The following is a 17,845-nucleotide window of genomic DNA, read 5'->3' as shown; positions in this document are numbered from 1 at the left end:
TTTTGGTGCTAACAAGGGGTTCAGTCATAAAGAAGTCATGGCCCAATCATATCTGTGGCTGGCTGCCACAAGTTCAAGTGCACCCAATGGGGTATGGTGGGGCCAAGTGGGAGCATAGGGTATTGGTGGCTCCACTGCCACTAATAACTGCTCTCTGCCCTCCACTGACATGCCTTCCAGTAGCCCTGATACTCATCCAAAGCCCATCCCATGTGCCAACTCACCTCATCAGGCAGTGCCTGGGCACTCCAGTGGCATGTGTGCGTGGTCACTGGCCCTGCTGTGTGCATTGCTACAACAACCAGGTGCCAACAGAGTAGACCTTCCACTGACAGAACAGTCATTCCATCAGCAGAAGGTGCCCATTGCATTGGGCTGCAAGTCATTACAAGGACCTCTGAAGAAGCCCATTAGCAGATAGAGAGGACTGGAGAAGGAAACAATGGAGTGGGTGCTGGCCAGGCCCTTGGGAGCTTGTGGACCCTCTTCCAGTGTCTGATTTGGCTGATCTCTGTTGCTGCCTATATAATCCTGTATCAAGACTGCAGGTAGGGGCTCACATGAATGCATACTTCCCTATTCCAAAAAACTCTCTACACATTAACATCTAAATGGGAAGGAGAAGGGTCCTACACTTGCCTTCTCCCTCATATGCTAGTTTTCAGGAACTCCTTTGCATGGAGGAACATGAAAGCACACATGCTTCCACCAGCAGTCAAAAGTGGTACAGTCTAGATGTCTGTTTCCCATCTTAGTGAGAACTAAGGCTTGCTTTCTAGGAGCTGGAAGAAATTTGGCTCTTTTGGGCACCATGTTGGTTCTGTAGTCTGAGCCATATTTTTGGCATAAGGCCCAGTGTATAAATCGTGCAACATCATTGTGTCTTCGTTTATAGTCGGTATTGGCAATTTTGGAACATTCACAAAACAGGTGGTTTACAGTCTTGTCCCATCTTTTGCATAGTCGGCATAGGCTGTAGTTACTGGTACCCTGAATTCTGGGTTTCATCACATTCGTCTGAAGGGCCTGTTCTTGGGCTGCAAACAGGATACCTTCCGTCTCTTTGCGCAAACATCCATCTCTAAGCCAGGTCCAGGTGGTCTGTTTGTCACAGATGCCGTCAATGTTTTTGAAAAATTGTCCATGTAAAGCAGGGGTGCCCAAACCCCGGCCCGGGGGCCACTTGCGGCCCTCAAGGTCTCTCTATGTGGCCCTCAGGGAGCCCCTAGCCTCCAATGAGCCTCTGGCCCTCCAGAGATTTGTTGGAGCACACACTGGCCTGATGCAACTGCTCTCAGCGTGAGGGCAACTGTTTGGCCTCTCACGTGAGCTGTGGGATGAGGGCTTCCTCCACTGTTTGTTGTTTCACTTCTGTGATGCAGTAGCGGCAGCAAAGGAAAGGCCAGCCTTGCTTTGTGCAAGGCCTTTTATAGGCCTTGAACTACTGCAAGACCTTCATTCATTCATATAAGTTCATCTTTAATATATTCATTTATGTAAATTTATTCAAATTTGAAATGTAAATTAATTTGGCCCCCGACACGGTGTCAGAGAGATGATGTGGCCCTCCTGCCAAAAACTTTGGACACCCCTGATGTAAAGGTTTGTCTATTCAGCTATTAAGCCGGCAGGTGAATGCTTCTTTTTTGTAGTCCGCTTTTGTCTCTGATTCAGAGATAACATTTTCACTTTTGACCACTTTTAGAAGTTTCTCCCTACTGTTACATACATAGTTATGGAGGCCATGCTTTTCCTCCTCCACTGTCTGTTGTAATAAGCCATGACCTCCACTTCTGCGAGCTAAATACAGCCGATCAATGTCACTTTTAGGATGAAATACATGGTGAATTGTCAATAATTTTTGTGTTTTCTTGCTCAGGGTCTCTAGTTCATTGTTGGTCCAATCTATTATACCCGCTGGGTATCTGATCAAGGGCACAGCGCAGGTATTAATGGCTCTGATCGTGTTTCCAGCAATATATATATTTTTATATTTTTGTACCATTTTATAAATTATTCCCAGGGCAGTTTACAAAATAATAAAGGGCGCAATGCTGAGGTGCCCTTGGGCTGGCGCAAGTCCCTTGCGCCAGCCCAGGAGGGTCACAAATGTGCCTTATGGCACGTTTGCGCCTTCTCGTGAGTTGGTTAGGTTGACTTGCAGAGGACATGGAAGCAAAAGCTTAGTTCGGCAACAAGCTAGTGTATGGGGCATTTCTATTAGGTTCCTCTCTTTGGGTGTGTCTTACATGATTATGGATTTGCTGTGTGATTTTACTGGTATATTGTCATGATGTATATGCCAATAAAGGTGTCATCATCATCATCATCTAATATATTCTGGTATAGTTGTTTTAAGATAAATTTAAAATCCACTTCCATACACATTCATTCTTCTGGCTCCATTAACACAAATTCGAGACTGAAGGTTGCCAACCATCTGTGAAAATGAGCACCTTGTGGGTTATATATCTTTTAAACCCACTTCTCCTTTATCTTATTTAACTCCAGTATTTCCCTTAACTCCCTCATACATGGTCCAAATATCTGTCATAAATAAATAAAATTGCAGTTTGGAACAGGGAGAAGGGAGACTTTCCTCAGTACTCAAACAGAAATAACTAGTTATACCATGAAAAGTGTTAATAAAAGAATATGGGGCAGCCTTCATTATCTGTGGGGGTTCCATTCCCAGAACCCCCATGGATACTGAAATCTGTGGATGTTGGATTCTGCAGATTTTGGGGGGGACTCAAGCCCTCCATCCCTGACTGAAGATCTGTTCTGATTGGGTCTGGAGGCTCTTCTGAGGGCCAGAGAAACCAAGAGTAGCCTCACTGACACAGTATATGGAAGGGCAATCAATATCAAGAGTTCTCTTCCTGATTGCTCTAAATGCTGCAGTTTGACCCATCATGCCCAGCCTCTCAATATCTATAGATTTCAACTTAGCAAACAGTACAGTGATCCCACATGGCAGGAGCATGTCTGATATCAATTGGTACATCAGAATTTTGCCAGAATTTTGCAAATCTTAGCCATGCCAGTGTGTTCAACTTAATAAGACCTGATTCAAGGCATAAAACGGTATAGGGGACGCAGCATGGCATGCCTAGAATTTTCCAAAGAAAAGTAGATTTAATACGCTCTATAACTTGATCTGAACTACACCTTGAACCAGACCAGGACACCATATAGAGCTTGTGTTACAATCCTAGCTTTATAACTTCCCGGGCTGCCGGTACATATATGTTGCCCTGGGTACAGTAAAATCTTGCAATTGCCAATGATGAAAGCTTGGCCAAGTTAAATACTGAGCTACGATGGGAAGCCCAAGAGTACCTGTAGTGAAATGTGATGCCCAGATATATAATGAAACATAGGTCTGTGGTAGAGAACTGGGTTGTAAGGAAAGGATAAAGGCCTAAGGGAGAGATATTCCAATAATGCTTGCTGATCTGTTTTGCTCATCTTTGTCTCTATAAGTTCATTGTTGAATTTGGATCCTAAAGGCAAAGAGTTCTGTCCTTTTGTGTTCTACAATGTCCAGCCTTAATGGCAATGAAAGTGCTTTCACTAGCTCTGCCTGATGAGCAGGCTGTAACTCTTTTTCTTTTACTCAGTTCTCAAAAACCATCATCGCATGTGCTTTTATAACCCAGCACATGACTAGTGTAACATCCTGTATTGCATCTGCCCTTCTGTACTGTTTTGACACTGTAGGCCTTGACATGTTGCCTCTAGACAAAGGCAAGCTCCAATGAAGCCTTTGGTAAGTGGGCTTCCATGGAGAGTTTTTCCCTTGTTATCCTCAGGAACCTACATTCAGCTGTAGAATAAAATACATGGCAAAGAATCCCATATGTTGTTAATCTGAAACCACAATTTTTTTCCCCAAAGATGAACAAGACAAGAATAGTGACAAATTATTTGCCCATTCTGATAAAAATAACATATTGCTATGTGGTGAGCCCATGCATTTAAAAAACAATCCTACATCCCTATCCCAGGCATATTTACTTGGAAAAAAGCCCCATGCATTTCAGTGGAACCAACTTCCATGGAAGTAAATATACTCAATAGAGCACTGCGGTTTAATTTTAGACTGAAAGATTAGCTTGAATAATTTGACAGCAGAGTGCGTGTGTACCTACAGTTCAGCTGTTTGCCTTCCAAAGTATCTACGATAAATTTATATAACTGTAATTACAGCTTCTAAAATTGCACCCCTCACTCTGTTTAATCAACCCTCTACTGGCAGTTTCTATCTTTTCTAATTAAGTTACTAAGGTTGTCGACCAATGATTTCAGCACAGCATTTAATGCCTGATGTAATATTCTTTATAGAAATAATATGCTAATCTACAAAACATCAGCAGACAAGACCTTGTTTCATTTAATCATATTTGATCATGAAGAATATTCTTTAGGGGGTTGTTGTCCCTCATGTGGGAATGTCCTAATGAGAAGCATTCCAAGGTTTCTGCATAAACTAGCATTGCTGTCAAGGGAACACAGTAGAAACAGCAACAGGCCAGTAGTACAACCCCAGAAACATCTGCCAAACCAGGTAGAGCTGCCTTGCTTCTCCATTCCATTCTATGAGATGCTTTTGACAGTGCTCAGATTATGAGGGAAGGATGGAAAGCACTTCTAGGAATCCACAAGAACCACCCTTGACTTCCCCCAAATGTTACACAAATGATATCCTGCCTATAGCCTTTGAAAACAGTAACTAAGAAGGCAATCACAAAGGTTGAAGGAGTGGGTCACTTCTGTCCCCTGTAATTCAATAATAACTGAGTTTAGGGAAAGTCCTTAAGTCCTATGCTTTTCAACAAGACTATGAAAAAGTCAGTTTTAGTGCTGAACCAAAAGGGGGAGTTTCATGAAAAGTTTGACCCCACCCCTCCCCAAATCAAAAGAGCACATTTTTGAATTTTTTGGGAGATCACTGCAAAGGATCTGGAAAAACTGTTTACAGAATGGTCCCTGATAGGCTAGGATTGACCAGTTTCAGGATGCAGCGGTGCCAACAGAGCATGTGCTGCACCCAATGGCAGGAAAGATTATCAGATGGTCCAGGAGAGGTAAGTAAAACTACTTTTTACTTACATCCCAGTAGGCAGCCAGGCTGACAATAGGTCTCCTTGGACCTATGCCAGCTATTTAGCTGGCATAAGACCAAGGAACTTCAGAGCTGGGTCTGGGCTGGGAAAGGGGGACAGGATCCCAGTATGTGCTGCTGCTGCTGTTGAGATAATAATAATAATAATATACAGTATTTATATACCGCCTTTCTTGGTCTTTATTCAAGACTTTATTCAAGGCGGTTTACACAGGCAGGCTTATTAAATCCACGCAGGGATTTTTACAAATTGAAAGAAGGTTCTTTCTTTCAAGAACCACTACATTCAAGGTGTTACACTCCGATCTGGTTTGACATTCTGGCCTCCTTCCTCCCACGCTCTGAGCAGATGGAACAGCTCAGCTGCAGCTTGCCAGCTGCTTCAAGGTCGCACGGTGCCGGTGGCCTCAAACTGGCGACCTTGTGGATGTTAATCTTCAGGCAAATGGAGGCTCTACCCTCTAGACCAGACCTCCTGCCCATTCCTACCCTGATCCTCTCTTGAACCATTCACAGGCTGCCCCTGTTGCTACCTTACCCGCAGTGCCTGGAAGCTGCTGGTGTGCATATGGGGCAGAGGTTCTCAAACTGGGGCGTCATGATGCCTCAGCCTGATAAGTTCTGTCTCTGTCCCTTTAAGGAGTGGGGAGAGGGAAATGCATCGATGTGATCCCTGGGATTGTGCCGCTGCCAGGGGCAACAGGGGCTTTATTTTATTCACTGGTATCAGTAGCAGCCTCCTAGGGGTGTGAGGAGCCCTGTGGAAGCCTCCGCAGGGCTCCCCAAGGCTCGGAAAGTTTTGTTTTTTTTAAAGATTGCAACTCACTTTCTGTTTCGCAATTGAAAACCGGAAGTGGGTCGCAATCTTTAGATTAAATCTTTAGATTTTCCAAACAACATCTTTAATTAACTGGCATCATTCTTAATGAAATAGAAAGTGAAATAGGAAAAAATTGGCCAGCAAAATAGGAAGATGCAAATTACAAATAGCCATGAAAAGGATAAGATCAAGGGGTTTTTCAGTGGTGGGGTGTTTGCCTGCCCCTTCCCAAATCACTATTATTACGTTAAAAATTAGAAATGGAAGTTTAACTTAGCGGTAATGTGTTCACCCTCTATTTCTCCGGATGCATAAGGTGTAAGTGGCCTCTTGACGACGGTATACAGCATCTCTGTAGATGATATACCTGTCTGTAATGTTGTTTGAATATACCGTATAGTTAGCCAACTTGGGGCCCAATTCTATCCAATTTTCCAGGGCTGGTGCAACTGTGCCAGTGGGGTGCGCGTTGTATCCTATGGTGGATGGCCAGTCACTGGGGCCTTCTCAAGGTATGGGAACATTTGTTACCTTACCACAGGGCTGCACTGTGGCTACCCCAGAGCTGGAAAGTTGGATAGTATTGGGCCCTTGGGCTACAATCATTTTTGCATCATTACCTTCATGTTGAATGTGGCATGATTGCAGGAATGCAGGTGACCACAGAATGTCTGAGCACAGAGCCCCTGCAAAAACAAAAATTGGAAAAACAAAAATTAGAATAACAAATCAGATAAGTTGCATAAGCTGCTACACATCCTGATAAACCTTTAGAGTCTGATTTCATTATTTCACCTAAAAAAACAAGCCACTGAAAACAAATGTCTGAAGCATTGTGCCTAAAGTGAGCCAAGCATGAATTACTTATATTTAAAATGTAATACACTACCTTCTTTAACATAAAATAAAATCTATTGCAATTCTATAAAGATACTACAGAAATCAGGGGCGGAAAATGTCTGACAGACATGCATGCATTACAAAAAGTGTGTTGAAATGTTCCTTTGTTATGAAATGCCTGCAATTTAAAAATTAGGCAGGCCTACATGAGGAGGTAGCTTGGAGCACAAGTATCCTAGGGTAGTGTGGGTTAAAAAGGCTGCTACAGTGGCAAAAAAAAGTTTAAAAATAAGATTTTTAGGAAAAGAAAATGAATAGAAATCTGAACATGAATTGGGACCCCTCAAATGAAACAGCCAGGGATAGGAATGAGCTTAAAAGAAACTGCAATGAGAGCTCCAAAATGAAACTTGTTTGTATGCCCTTAGGAGAAGATTGACTGATTTCTCAAATCTTGAGAAGCATAAATACCATGCACTAACTATGACTCTGAAGAAATACGTTGTACAGCCAAAGTCACATATTCAGTTTCAAAAAGACAAGAGGACTGTGTCAAAACAATGATGAATAATAAGGTTGTATCCAAGTAATAAAGAGAAGCTAGAGTGAAGTATATATTTAAGGGGGAAATAACTGGTATTTTATGAGGACAAAGATTGCTATAAATCTTCCATTATTAACTATTAGATCGGAATACTCATGTAATTCATGGACTAAAGCTAATTTTTTAAATTGCAGTGGATAGCCAAGGTACTGGTTGCAATAAGTATACAGTTAATTTATTTTACCACTACTAACTCTTACTTCCCTAACTGTGAATGATTCAAGTCATTTTAATTAGCACATAACATCATTTCCTTTATTCATTATGAAAAAGACACAAGGAATGCAAAGAAAACTGCATCAGGAGGCCAAACAAACTCAACTACATTAACAACTAGAAACATGTATTGAGATAGGTCTACAACATTAAAAAGCTTGCAACCTACTACTATACAATACCTAATCTCAATTTGCTTCAGGTCAAGAAAGGAGAGTTTATTAAGACTGTGGTTCCAGTTGTGAAAACATGGCCTGATAATTGAAGTTTGACTTGAAACTTTTGAAGAAAAAGTAACGCCACACAATTCCAATTAACACTGAGCTTGGAAAGACTCTGACTTTTCCTAATGCAGCTACGTATTATTCAGTTCAGCTTACCCACATATCTACAGTTCCTTGAATAACTGCCATCACAAAAACGATTTACTTAAACAATGTAGATACTGCAGCCATGAATGATGCAGTAGAGTTAGTCCATTATGTAGATATTGTCATTTTTAAACATTCCTGACTAATCAAGTTTATAAGCTAAAATTAAAGAAATATTAGTCCTTGCTAAGGAATGTTCTCTAAGCTAATGTACCATTTTGCATTAGCTGTAGATTTACATTTGAAAGGAAGGAAATTTCTAATAACTTGAGGTTTTCCCAGCTATTGATAGGGCTACTAAATTATGCACATTTAATTGTCTTAGGGTGCCATTTAATTCTCAGTGGATCAATGTCTGGATTAAACCTGTAATGGAATTTGGCTCGACTATTTCTAGTATACTTCTAACTACATTTACCTTTTGTGAGCATAATGCATACTTTGGAACCCAACTAATTCATGTTAGAATGATGGTCCAAACTTAATATGAAACCATCTTGGATACCTTAATGTTACCACTCCTTTTATAATATTACATTTCCAGTTAGCTTCTCAAAAATGAGAAAAAATAACGGAAGTACTAACTGAAAGGCAGATCCTAGAAGTAGGCCTTCATGGTTCCATGGATCTAGCTAGACCGTGGTAGTAGATTTAAGTTCTGTTGGGACAGGTCCTGGGAAGACTCGAGAAGCCCAATTCTATGGAGGGCCTACAACAGTGGATCTCACAATCTACTGCCACAAATCCTGTTACAGAAGCCCAAAAGGTGTGCTGTTGTAGTGCACTCCAAAGCCACCAGCACAGGTGGCTAGAGGCTCCACAAATCTGCCAGCTGATCCTGGGCTCTGCATGGAGTAGGTATGGTGGAAGCAGGTGGTGGTGGTTGGGGAGTGGTTCATGAGGTGGTTTCTTTGGGAAACACTGCTATACAGTATACAAATATGAGACAGGGATATTCCTTGGCATGTTAGTGCCCTCTTCTGGTAAATTCAGTGCAGGAAGGCATTTGATGAGCATTCTGAGAGGAAGAAAGGGAGCTTCCCCATACCAGCCCCTTGTGGATCTTGGGCTCAGGAAGTTTCCTTGAGTCATGCTGGACTAGCTCCCAAAGCTAATAGTCCTGAGGAAATGACAATGTTGCCAGATCTCCCTCTGCATATCAGCTGGATGTGAAAGTCAGGAGAAGTTAATACCAGAAGCCTGCAGCTTGGCTAGGACAGAGTTCTCAGATAATGGATGACTTGCACTGGAAATGACAGATATTTCCACAGGATTTCAATTCCACCCTAGTGCAAAGCCTTGTTCATCAGTGTTCATCATCAATAAAGATTGTTGCTCATTAAGATTGTTGCTCATAAAGATCGTTGCCAGCCCAAACAGTGGGGTCTCATCTCTTTCTTCTGGGATCTGGGTGCAAAAGCACTACAGCTGATGGATCACAAATGAATCATGCCCTCATCAAAGCAGCTGCATACCTACAAATAGAAACTAAAAGAAACTATTGCAACATATCATTACATAACATTGTCTACAGGAGGAATTGCATATGAGCCTTATTCTCTGATGGTAGAACCTATTAAATCTAATCAAATTACAACCATAAGATCCTGATAAAAGTTAAATAATCATTATCTTGAAGCTAACACTTAGGAAAGAAATGTAATTATATAGGCACCTCAGGGTCGATACTGGTAGACACATTAAATAGGGTAAGAAAATATTAGGAGAAGGTAGGCAGTGTGTTACTGAATATTTATCAGATGTTTGATAGGTGGCACATCCTGAAAAAAATCTCTGATCTTTGATAGCATGTAGTCAACCTCATAATCTTGGGCTGCAATCCTTTGTACGACTACCTGGAAGTAAAACCCATTGAACACAGTGGGATTTACTCCTGAGTAAATATGCAGATTTACAGCAGTGGTTTTCAAACTCTCAGAGCAAGTTTGAGCTGCTGTAAGTGTGTGCGGGGGCGGGGGAAGGCAGTGACGCGACCCAAAGGATCATTCCTCTTTGGAGGGACACAGGGGCTTACTGACAATTACCAGAACCTGCAGCAGCCTCCTGGGGGTGCAGGGAGCCCCTGCACCAGCCTCCACGCAAAACCGGAAGTGGTGGCAATCATGATTTTGAGGGTCTCTGCATGTTGGGGAGCCCTGCAGAGGCTGGTACGGGGGCTCCCTGTACCCCCAGGATGCTGCTGCAGGCTCTGGTAAGTGGCAGCAAGCCCCTACTCCCTTCCAAAGCAGCGCAATCTAGCAGGTTGCATCACTGCCTTCACCCACTCCCACCCCTTCAGGTGACAGAGGCAGGGCTCTCTGGCTGGGGTACCACGACACCCCAGTTTGAGGACCACTGGCTTACAGTGTTAGTTCACATTGCATTTTTGTAGCAGCAACAGCAATGTGGTACTGGAATACTGTTGTTTCAGTGTCATAACTCAATCTTGTAAATTAAAATGTACTGCAACACTGTTCTGGTGAGTTAAACAATGCTACTTGTACCATTTGTAAATCTTTAAGGACCAATCTGAAAATTTCTCTTTCTCCTAGAAAACTCTGACAAACAGAGGTGTTGAAAATGGTGTTATTTACCTTAGAAGTAAGTCTATTGTGTTCAGTAAGACTGAGGGCCCAATCCTATCCAATTTTCCAGCACCAGTGTAGCCGCAATGCAATTCCAAGGCAAGGGAACAAATGTTCCCATACCTTAAGGAGGCCTCTGTGACTGCCTCTCCACCACAGGATGCAGCACATGTCCCATTGGTACAGTTGCACTGGCACTGGAAAAGTGAATAGGATTGTGCCCTTAGGCTGTAATCCTACCTTACTCACCAGAAAAAAAAAAAAACACAGTTACGGCACAATCCTGTTCATATCTACTCAGAAGTAGGTTCAATGGGACTTACTCTCAGGTACACATATTTAGGATCACAGCCTTAGCTTGCATTCTGCATTCACTGACTAGGGATAATTGAAGACTATTTCCTTTTTTCAGGCAACTACTTCTGAATCAACTTGCATACATGACTTGGTACCTAGCAAGCATTCAAGCTACAAGTTGGATTTTGGACTTTTGGAGTACATCAATTTGCCAGGCTTCTGATAATGTGCAAGTCAAGCCTATGTAGAATACCCAGCAAAAAGCCATGAAGAGCTAAAAAGAAAAACAGCCAAGAAAAGAAAGAGACCCCTCCACTGCCTCTTCAGAAAGCTGTAAGTAGTTCCATATCTGTGGGATGGATGCTTAACAGGTTGCACTGTTAATATAGAGTACTATAGCTGCCAAATAATACTGTACTACTACTAAGGTCAGAAACAAACTCTGTAGAATACGCATGAGTCATATTTCATTGCTGAAATAGCTCTGCTTAGAAAACTGCCAAAACTACATTAAAACAAAAAACCCACACATTTCAGTATCACCTGCTTAAATGGACTGTCAGTCCTTTGATTTGTTTATTTATATAATGCTATCCCTGGACACAGCACTTTACTTTTTTCTCTCCAAATTTCAGATTTGTAAAACTGCTTTTATGTCCTCATTATTTCTGAAACATATTTGCTAATATGCTACATCCTTTAGATAACCAAGTTGAATGGGGAGGTTCTATACCCAGTCAACTGTCCCATTTTTGCCCAGCCTGCAGGTGTATACATTTGATCCCTGTTGCATATTTGCAACGTTGGGCAGAAATGGCTTAATATAATATTTCAATATCATAATTATTCAGACATTTCCAAAAACATACTGAATAACATGCCAATGACGCAGAATACTCTTGAAGCTCTCTAAGGTTTAAACACACTGTGACTTTTATATGTTGCCAGTATCCAAATCTAAGTCCAACTCCTGCTTCCAATCCTGTTTCTATCATTGAAACAACTTCATTATGTGTTGCCTTCAATTCCAAAAATGTCATAAACTCTTCCATTTCCTTGGCTTGTTTCTTTTCAACTCTTAATCTGAGAAGATTTATAATTAAAACTATACTTAACCACATGTATCTTAAATACATACAAAATTTTGGAAAAATAATCATCACACCATTTTTGGTTTCTGAAGGAAGAAACCTTGTGCCGAAAAATCATACGTTTCTATTTATAGACTTTGTTCAATGCAATTTTAGGTGTTAAAATTCAGCTGAATGATATATTGCAGTTGGCTAGAGATGTGTAGCTGAGCTTTCATGATGAGACATCACCACCACTGCAACTTATATGTCAATGTTATTCAAAGAAAACAGTTCCATAATTAGGGGCTCATTACAGTGCATATCCATAAGCAGTGAAGTTGGTTTTCAGCTGAGTTCACTGTGCTTGTGTGTTATATTTACATCTTAGTTGTTCTTCAAAATGTGTTAGATTATAGTACAGACCAGAAGCAATAGCAATAATTTTACTTTCCTGCATTCCCCACTGAGACATCCTCCTATAATCTCTATTAGAATTCAACTTGCCAAAGCCCATGAAAAACTGCTCTGTGCCACAGCATAGCTCCATAAAGACGCTTCTTGCTAGCTCATTGCAAACTTCTTTGAGTTTTCAACCCATACTACCCATAAAATGTAATCATAGCCCCCATCTATCTTCTTTCTGAAGTGTGGGCTTCTCATACTACCTTACACATAAAGAAAATTTTCTCAGTTTGGCTTACTCACAAGGATGGCTGTGCATGCCAGCTCAGGTGGTAAACTAGACTGTAACGTAAAAAGCAGTCCCATAATGCTGGCTATAGTTAGTACAGCACAACTCACTTTTGGGTGCTCAGAAAAGGGTAAGAGGAACAGTCGGAGCATCCAAGACTCATTCTAAAGAGTGTTACATCAGAGCAGTGATTTTCAGCCTTTTTCATCTCAGGGCACACTGACAGGGGCTAAAATTGTCAAGGCACATCAGCTTTTTGATAATTGACAAAGCACACTGTGTTGCTGGTGGGGGGCTAACATCACTCAATGGCCCTTACAGTAAATGACCCTCCCCCAAATTCCTGCAGCACACCTGCAGGCCATTCACGGCACACTAATGTGCTGCGGCATACTGGATGAAAATCACTGCATCAGAGAGAGAGTTCTAGGATAAACCTTCTTCCTAGTTTTTGATGGGGAGCATTTTTTAATGTACTGATTATCTTTTAGTTTGAAGTGGTACGTCTTGGACACATCTTGGATGACTGCCTTAGCAAAAAGTAGGCCTAAACTGGAAAGATTTTAAATAGCACAAAAGTTTTAAAAGAGAAGCCAACTTTGTCCAGAGGAATTCGTTGCACCTCTTCTCCTGAAAGTGTTTTGCCTATGACTGAAGTGAACTATGCCACCCAGGCAAGATTTAGTTTTAATAAATAAAAGAAAAATAAAATAATAATGGAAAATAAAAATAAAATATCTGGCAAGTCGTAACTCCATAATTTGGTTTACTATCAAGTTTCTCATTTCCCAGGTCTTGATAATAACTGCCCAGTTTGACTAACCAGAAAGACCATTAGTCTCTTCAACTACAGGGACTGTATTAATTGTTTTCCAGACTTTGTATACTATGCCAGTTCTCAACGGGTTCACAGATGTGTACTGTTCTGGCCTTTGAACTCTCACTGAACACAGCATGAGCAAAGTTATTGCCCTGCATACTCCAACAACCCAAGAAGATCCCAACTGTTCTTTTCTTAATTAGCAATGCAGGGAAAAAAATAAGCCATGTTCCTCGGCTGAGATACTGAACGTGAAAGTAATTCAAGCAAGCCTTTAAGGTTCTCATTTAAAGCCTTGAAATCAAGGGTATATAATAGAAGTGCTGACAGGCCACGTTTGTGGTATTATAATATAACCTGATGCCGAGATAAATGTTTCATGAATGAGGAAGTTGAAAAAGCTTTTCTGTTCAGCTTTGTTCTCCAGATAAAAGTGAATTATGTTTTAGTCTTCTATCAACACTTGCATTTTAAGTAGTGCAGTCTCTAAACACTTTCATGTAGACAGAGGAATTGTTTTCCCTTGTACGCCTCTTCAACTTCTGAGAAGGTAAGTTTCACAGGATAACAGCCCAATCCTGATCCCAATCCAAACAGCTGCAGTGGCACCGAGAACAGCTGGCACCACATCCTGCACGCCTCAGTCTTTTGTCCCCTTCTCCCAAGTACGGGAAGCAGCCCCAAAATGGGACCCATTGCAGGGCTGCTTCCCTTACCTGGGAGAAGGGGATGAAAGTCCCCTTCTCCCAAAACGCTGCCTGCGGCAGGTTCTCAGCGCCGCTGCAGCCACGTGCCCCAGGCACCTCAGGATTGGGCTGCCACTGCCCAATCCTATTGGCAGTGCTGGAACTGCTTGGTTGGATCCTTGAATTGAGTTAGACCAATGGTCCAAGTTCTTATTTTCAGAAGATCTTTGGTCAAATTCATGCCAATTTGTGGGGAATTTCAGAGAGCTTGCCAATGTCTCTTCTGATCACACCATCACGCATATTTTCTTATTTTTCTGGTAATGGTTTGTTGCCTCTAGCATGCTTACAAACAGTGGATTCCAAGAATGCCTGCCAAATGGGCAGCTATGCACCATCTAGGTCGGATCTTTCAGAGGATGTTGTTAATTTCTGTGACTAGTCCCAAAGTTCCTCAGTAAATTAGTTCCTAGCTAAAAAGTTACAGTCATCAATCAGAGTGCTGGTGAAGTTCTCCCAAACTGGGCTTGGATACAAGTCTTTGACAGAGATCCTCCTGTCCAAAGGAGAACTTTCAGAGCACCGAAGACACATTCAAAAGATCCTGCCCCTTCCCATCAGCTCTTCCCACCTGGCCTCCAAATGAACATTTTACATACTGCTCCAGCAGTGGCAGAAGAAAGCAAACAGCAAGCAGGGTCCTTTTTTTCCTTCTCCCAAAGGAGAAAGAGAAAGAAGAAAAATACAGTGCCTCTTTTTGTGCCACAGCAACAGAAGCCCAAGAGGAAGAATCCCACACATATCTCAGTAGCTGCTTGCTGTCTTCTGCCACTGCTAGAGTGGTCAATAAAATACCAAGTTGGGGGCAGTGGCTAATGATTGTGTAACCCAGTGCATAGCTCAAAATAATGCCGCAGAAGTGATGTCACACCCAGAAGTTTAAAAAAGTGAAAATGGGGGAAAATCCATCTCCTCCCCCAACAGCAAACTGCCCACTTGCTCTGCCACCTCCCCCAGGCTCCCCCCATATTAACATGTTATTGGTTCCCCACTGTACCATAATAACATCTAACTGGCTTTTGGAATAATCAGTCTCATTGGTCAGTTCTGACTTAAGAAAATCCAGGTTCTGCTACATAATGCAGTCATGTTTTTTATTTACTGGTTATTTCTTATATGTTTTGATAGAACAGATCTATTTTGACATGGTTTATTTCATTGCATTCTGCATCAAAAGGTCTATAACATGGTGGTATTATTCAAAAATACCAAGGTTTTCACAATTTTGACCACTAGTGTCAAGCTCAGGTTGTTGCCCTCCCAAAGCTTGTTGCCCAGTACAATTGCTACCCCTTGCATCCCTTTAGCTATGCCACTGGTTGGGGGGCAGTGGAAAGAATAGTTGGGATAGGGCAAATTCATCTGACTTGCATATTAACTCAAAAGATGAAATGTTTTCTTTCTGATTTTTCATGAAGAGCTTGATTTCTGAGTTAATGCAATTTGAGGAAAAAAGGGTTTGGTCACCTTTTTTATTTAAATAAACAAATAAATGTCTTTAGGACAATGGTTCCCAAATTGGGGAGTCACAACCCACCAGTCAGGGAAGCACTTAGGTTTTGCCCCTTAAGGAGCGGGCGCAGGGAGATTGCAGCAATGTGATCCCCAGAATCGTACTGTTGCTGGAGAAAGAGGCTTTCCTGAAGCTAGTGACCAGGTCTGGGGGTGTGGGGAGCCTTGCGGACACCTTTGCAGGGCTCCCCAAACCTGGAAAATTAAAAAAAAACCTGTGATCAGAAGTCACTACAGGTTTCCGATCACGAAACCAGAAGTGACTTCTAATTGTGTTTTTCTTTTTCCCCCCCAAGGCTTGGGGAGCCCTGCAGAGTTGTCTGCAGGGCTCCCCACACCCTCCTGACCCCATCACTGCCTTCAGGTAAGCCAGGAACCCTCTTTTTCCCCAGCAGCAGTGCAATCTTGGGGATTGCATTGCTGTAATCCTCCCACCCCACAAGCACTTAGGTGGTTCCCTCCTCCTTAGGAGAACGTTGGGAACCACTGCTTTAGGTGCCACCCTCAACTCTGGTCATAGGCCCCATGTGGATTTTCTTTCCTCTTCTTCCTCACATATTAGTTAATGGTTCTGTAGCCACTGTAAGGGAAACAATGCAAAACAGGTTTTGGATCAAACCCATACAATTGTACCATTGTAGGTGTATCCCCCCTCCAACAGTTTTAAACCCTCACTTGTCAAATTAATATAAAAGAATGTGATGATCACTGTGAGTGAAATATTAGCTAGAATTGTAACATTCACCTCAGATTCTGTAGTGTTTCTCATTTAGCACTTTCACCAATGAAGTAGTCACTAAGGAAGCCATCATAATAAGCAAATGAGAGCACCAACTGGGGTGTTCTGGGGAAGGGAGGTTCCATCTACTGTAAATACATTCCAAATAAAATTACAGGTTTCAATATGGCTCCCTACTTTTTAATAAAATCATTGAATTAGTACTTTTTCTGGACACAACTCTCTCTCTCTCTCTCTCTCTCTCTCTCTCTCTGAAAGGCCTAATTCTCACTGAGAAGGGAACCCTCTTGTAGGTCTTTATCATTCCAGATTGCAACTGGAATACTTGCAACAATGGAATACTCTCCATGCAAAAAATATTCATGGATCTCATATCCTATGTGACTAACTATGTTAGTCTATGTGAAAAAGAGACTACATAACACTTCTATATGACATACTAGTTTTCTATGTGCATTGTCTTGTATGAAGGAACATTCAGTCATGCAAGTCCCATCAATAGTCTGAAGTGATACAACTCAGTCACAAGTTAAACTTCAACGAGATGTAAGCCAACATCTTACCTTTCTCCTTACCACCATTTGTTGAAAGGGGTTTAAATTTCATACAATGTTTTTAAAAGGAGAAATGACACATCATTTTATGTAGTTGATAGAAATGCCATCCACAGGTATTCAGGTTATTGCAAACACTGTGTGCAGTCACGGTTAGCCAAATAATCTCATTGACACAGGTTAAGAGACAGTCTTATTAACTAAAGCTAGCATCTTCATTACATCATATAAATAACTAAGCCAGCCTACAAAAGATCGATCACAGCCCTAGAATATTTGCAAAATCTGTGTTTAATTAAAATCATTTTAATATGCAAATGAGCCCTAATCATCCTCATTTTTTAACGTTTGCCTGCCTGCGGGGGCTCTAAACAGCTCTAAATAGCTTCAGCTGTGGATATGCTTAATGGAATCACATTCACTATTGCATTTTGGTGTTTTTTTTCTGGGTATGGTAACTGCAGAGGAAACAATTCAACTGTGCACATACTAAAGCTTTAAAAACTGCTTTTGTATCTACAATTTAACCATGAAGGTCAAAAAAGTGTTCAGTGAAGCATAACTCTGGCTGAGATGTTATGCGTCCCTTCATACATTTTTATATAGTGTATTAATTAAAGCATTTGTAAATGCAAGTAAAACCTCTGGGAGCTTCTTTTGAAGAAAAACTCTTGCCCTTGTTCAGTGTGGCGATTGCATTGACTGGTCTATAACATGGACTATTGACAATTAGGATGTGATACTGTGCCATGGTTTCTCTTAAAACGTTCCATCTGGGCAGATGTATGACAGAAGCAAAATACCTGAATCATATAAGGATTTTGCACAATACATTTTAGCAGAATGGTT

At 41.5% G+C, this 17,845-nt stretch overlaps 1 protein-coding gene across 1 annotated transcript in view; it reads right to left on the bottom strand.

The window, feature by feature from the left end:
* Positions 1 to 17,845, bottom strand: part of SPAG16 (sperm associated antigen 16) — a 521,477-nt gene that overhangs the window by 157,318 nt on the left and 346,314 nt on the right. Inside the window, exon 14 of the mRNA XM_066622076.1 lies at positions 6,569 to 6,634. Coding sequence (XP_066478173.1) covers positions 6,569 to 6,634 — 66 coding nt within the window. The remainder of the gene's footprint in view (positions 1 to 6,568; positions 6,635 to 17,845) is intronic.

The sequence above is a fragment of the Tiliqua scincoides genome, chromosome 1 (assembly GCF_035046505.1).
Source record: "Tiliqua scincoides isolate rTilSci1 chromosome 1, rTilSci1.hap2, whole genome shotgun sequence".
NCBI lineage: Eukaryota > Metazoa > Chordata > Lepidosauria > Squamata > Scincidae > Tiliqua > Tiliqua scincoides.
Note: the sequence above shows the minus strand (reverse complement) of the source record. Positions and strands in the feature narration are given on the sequence as shown.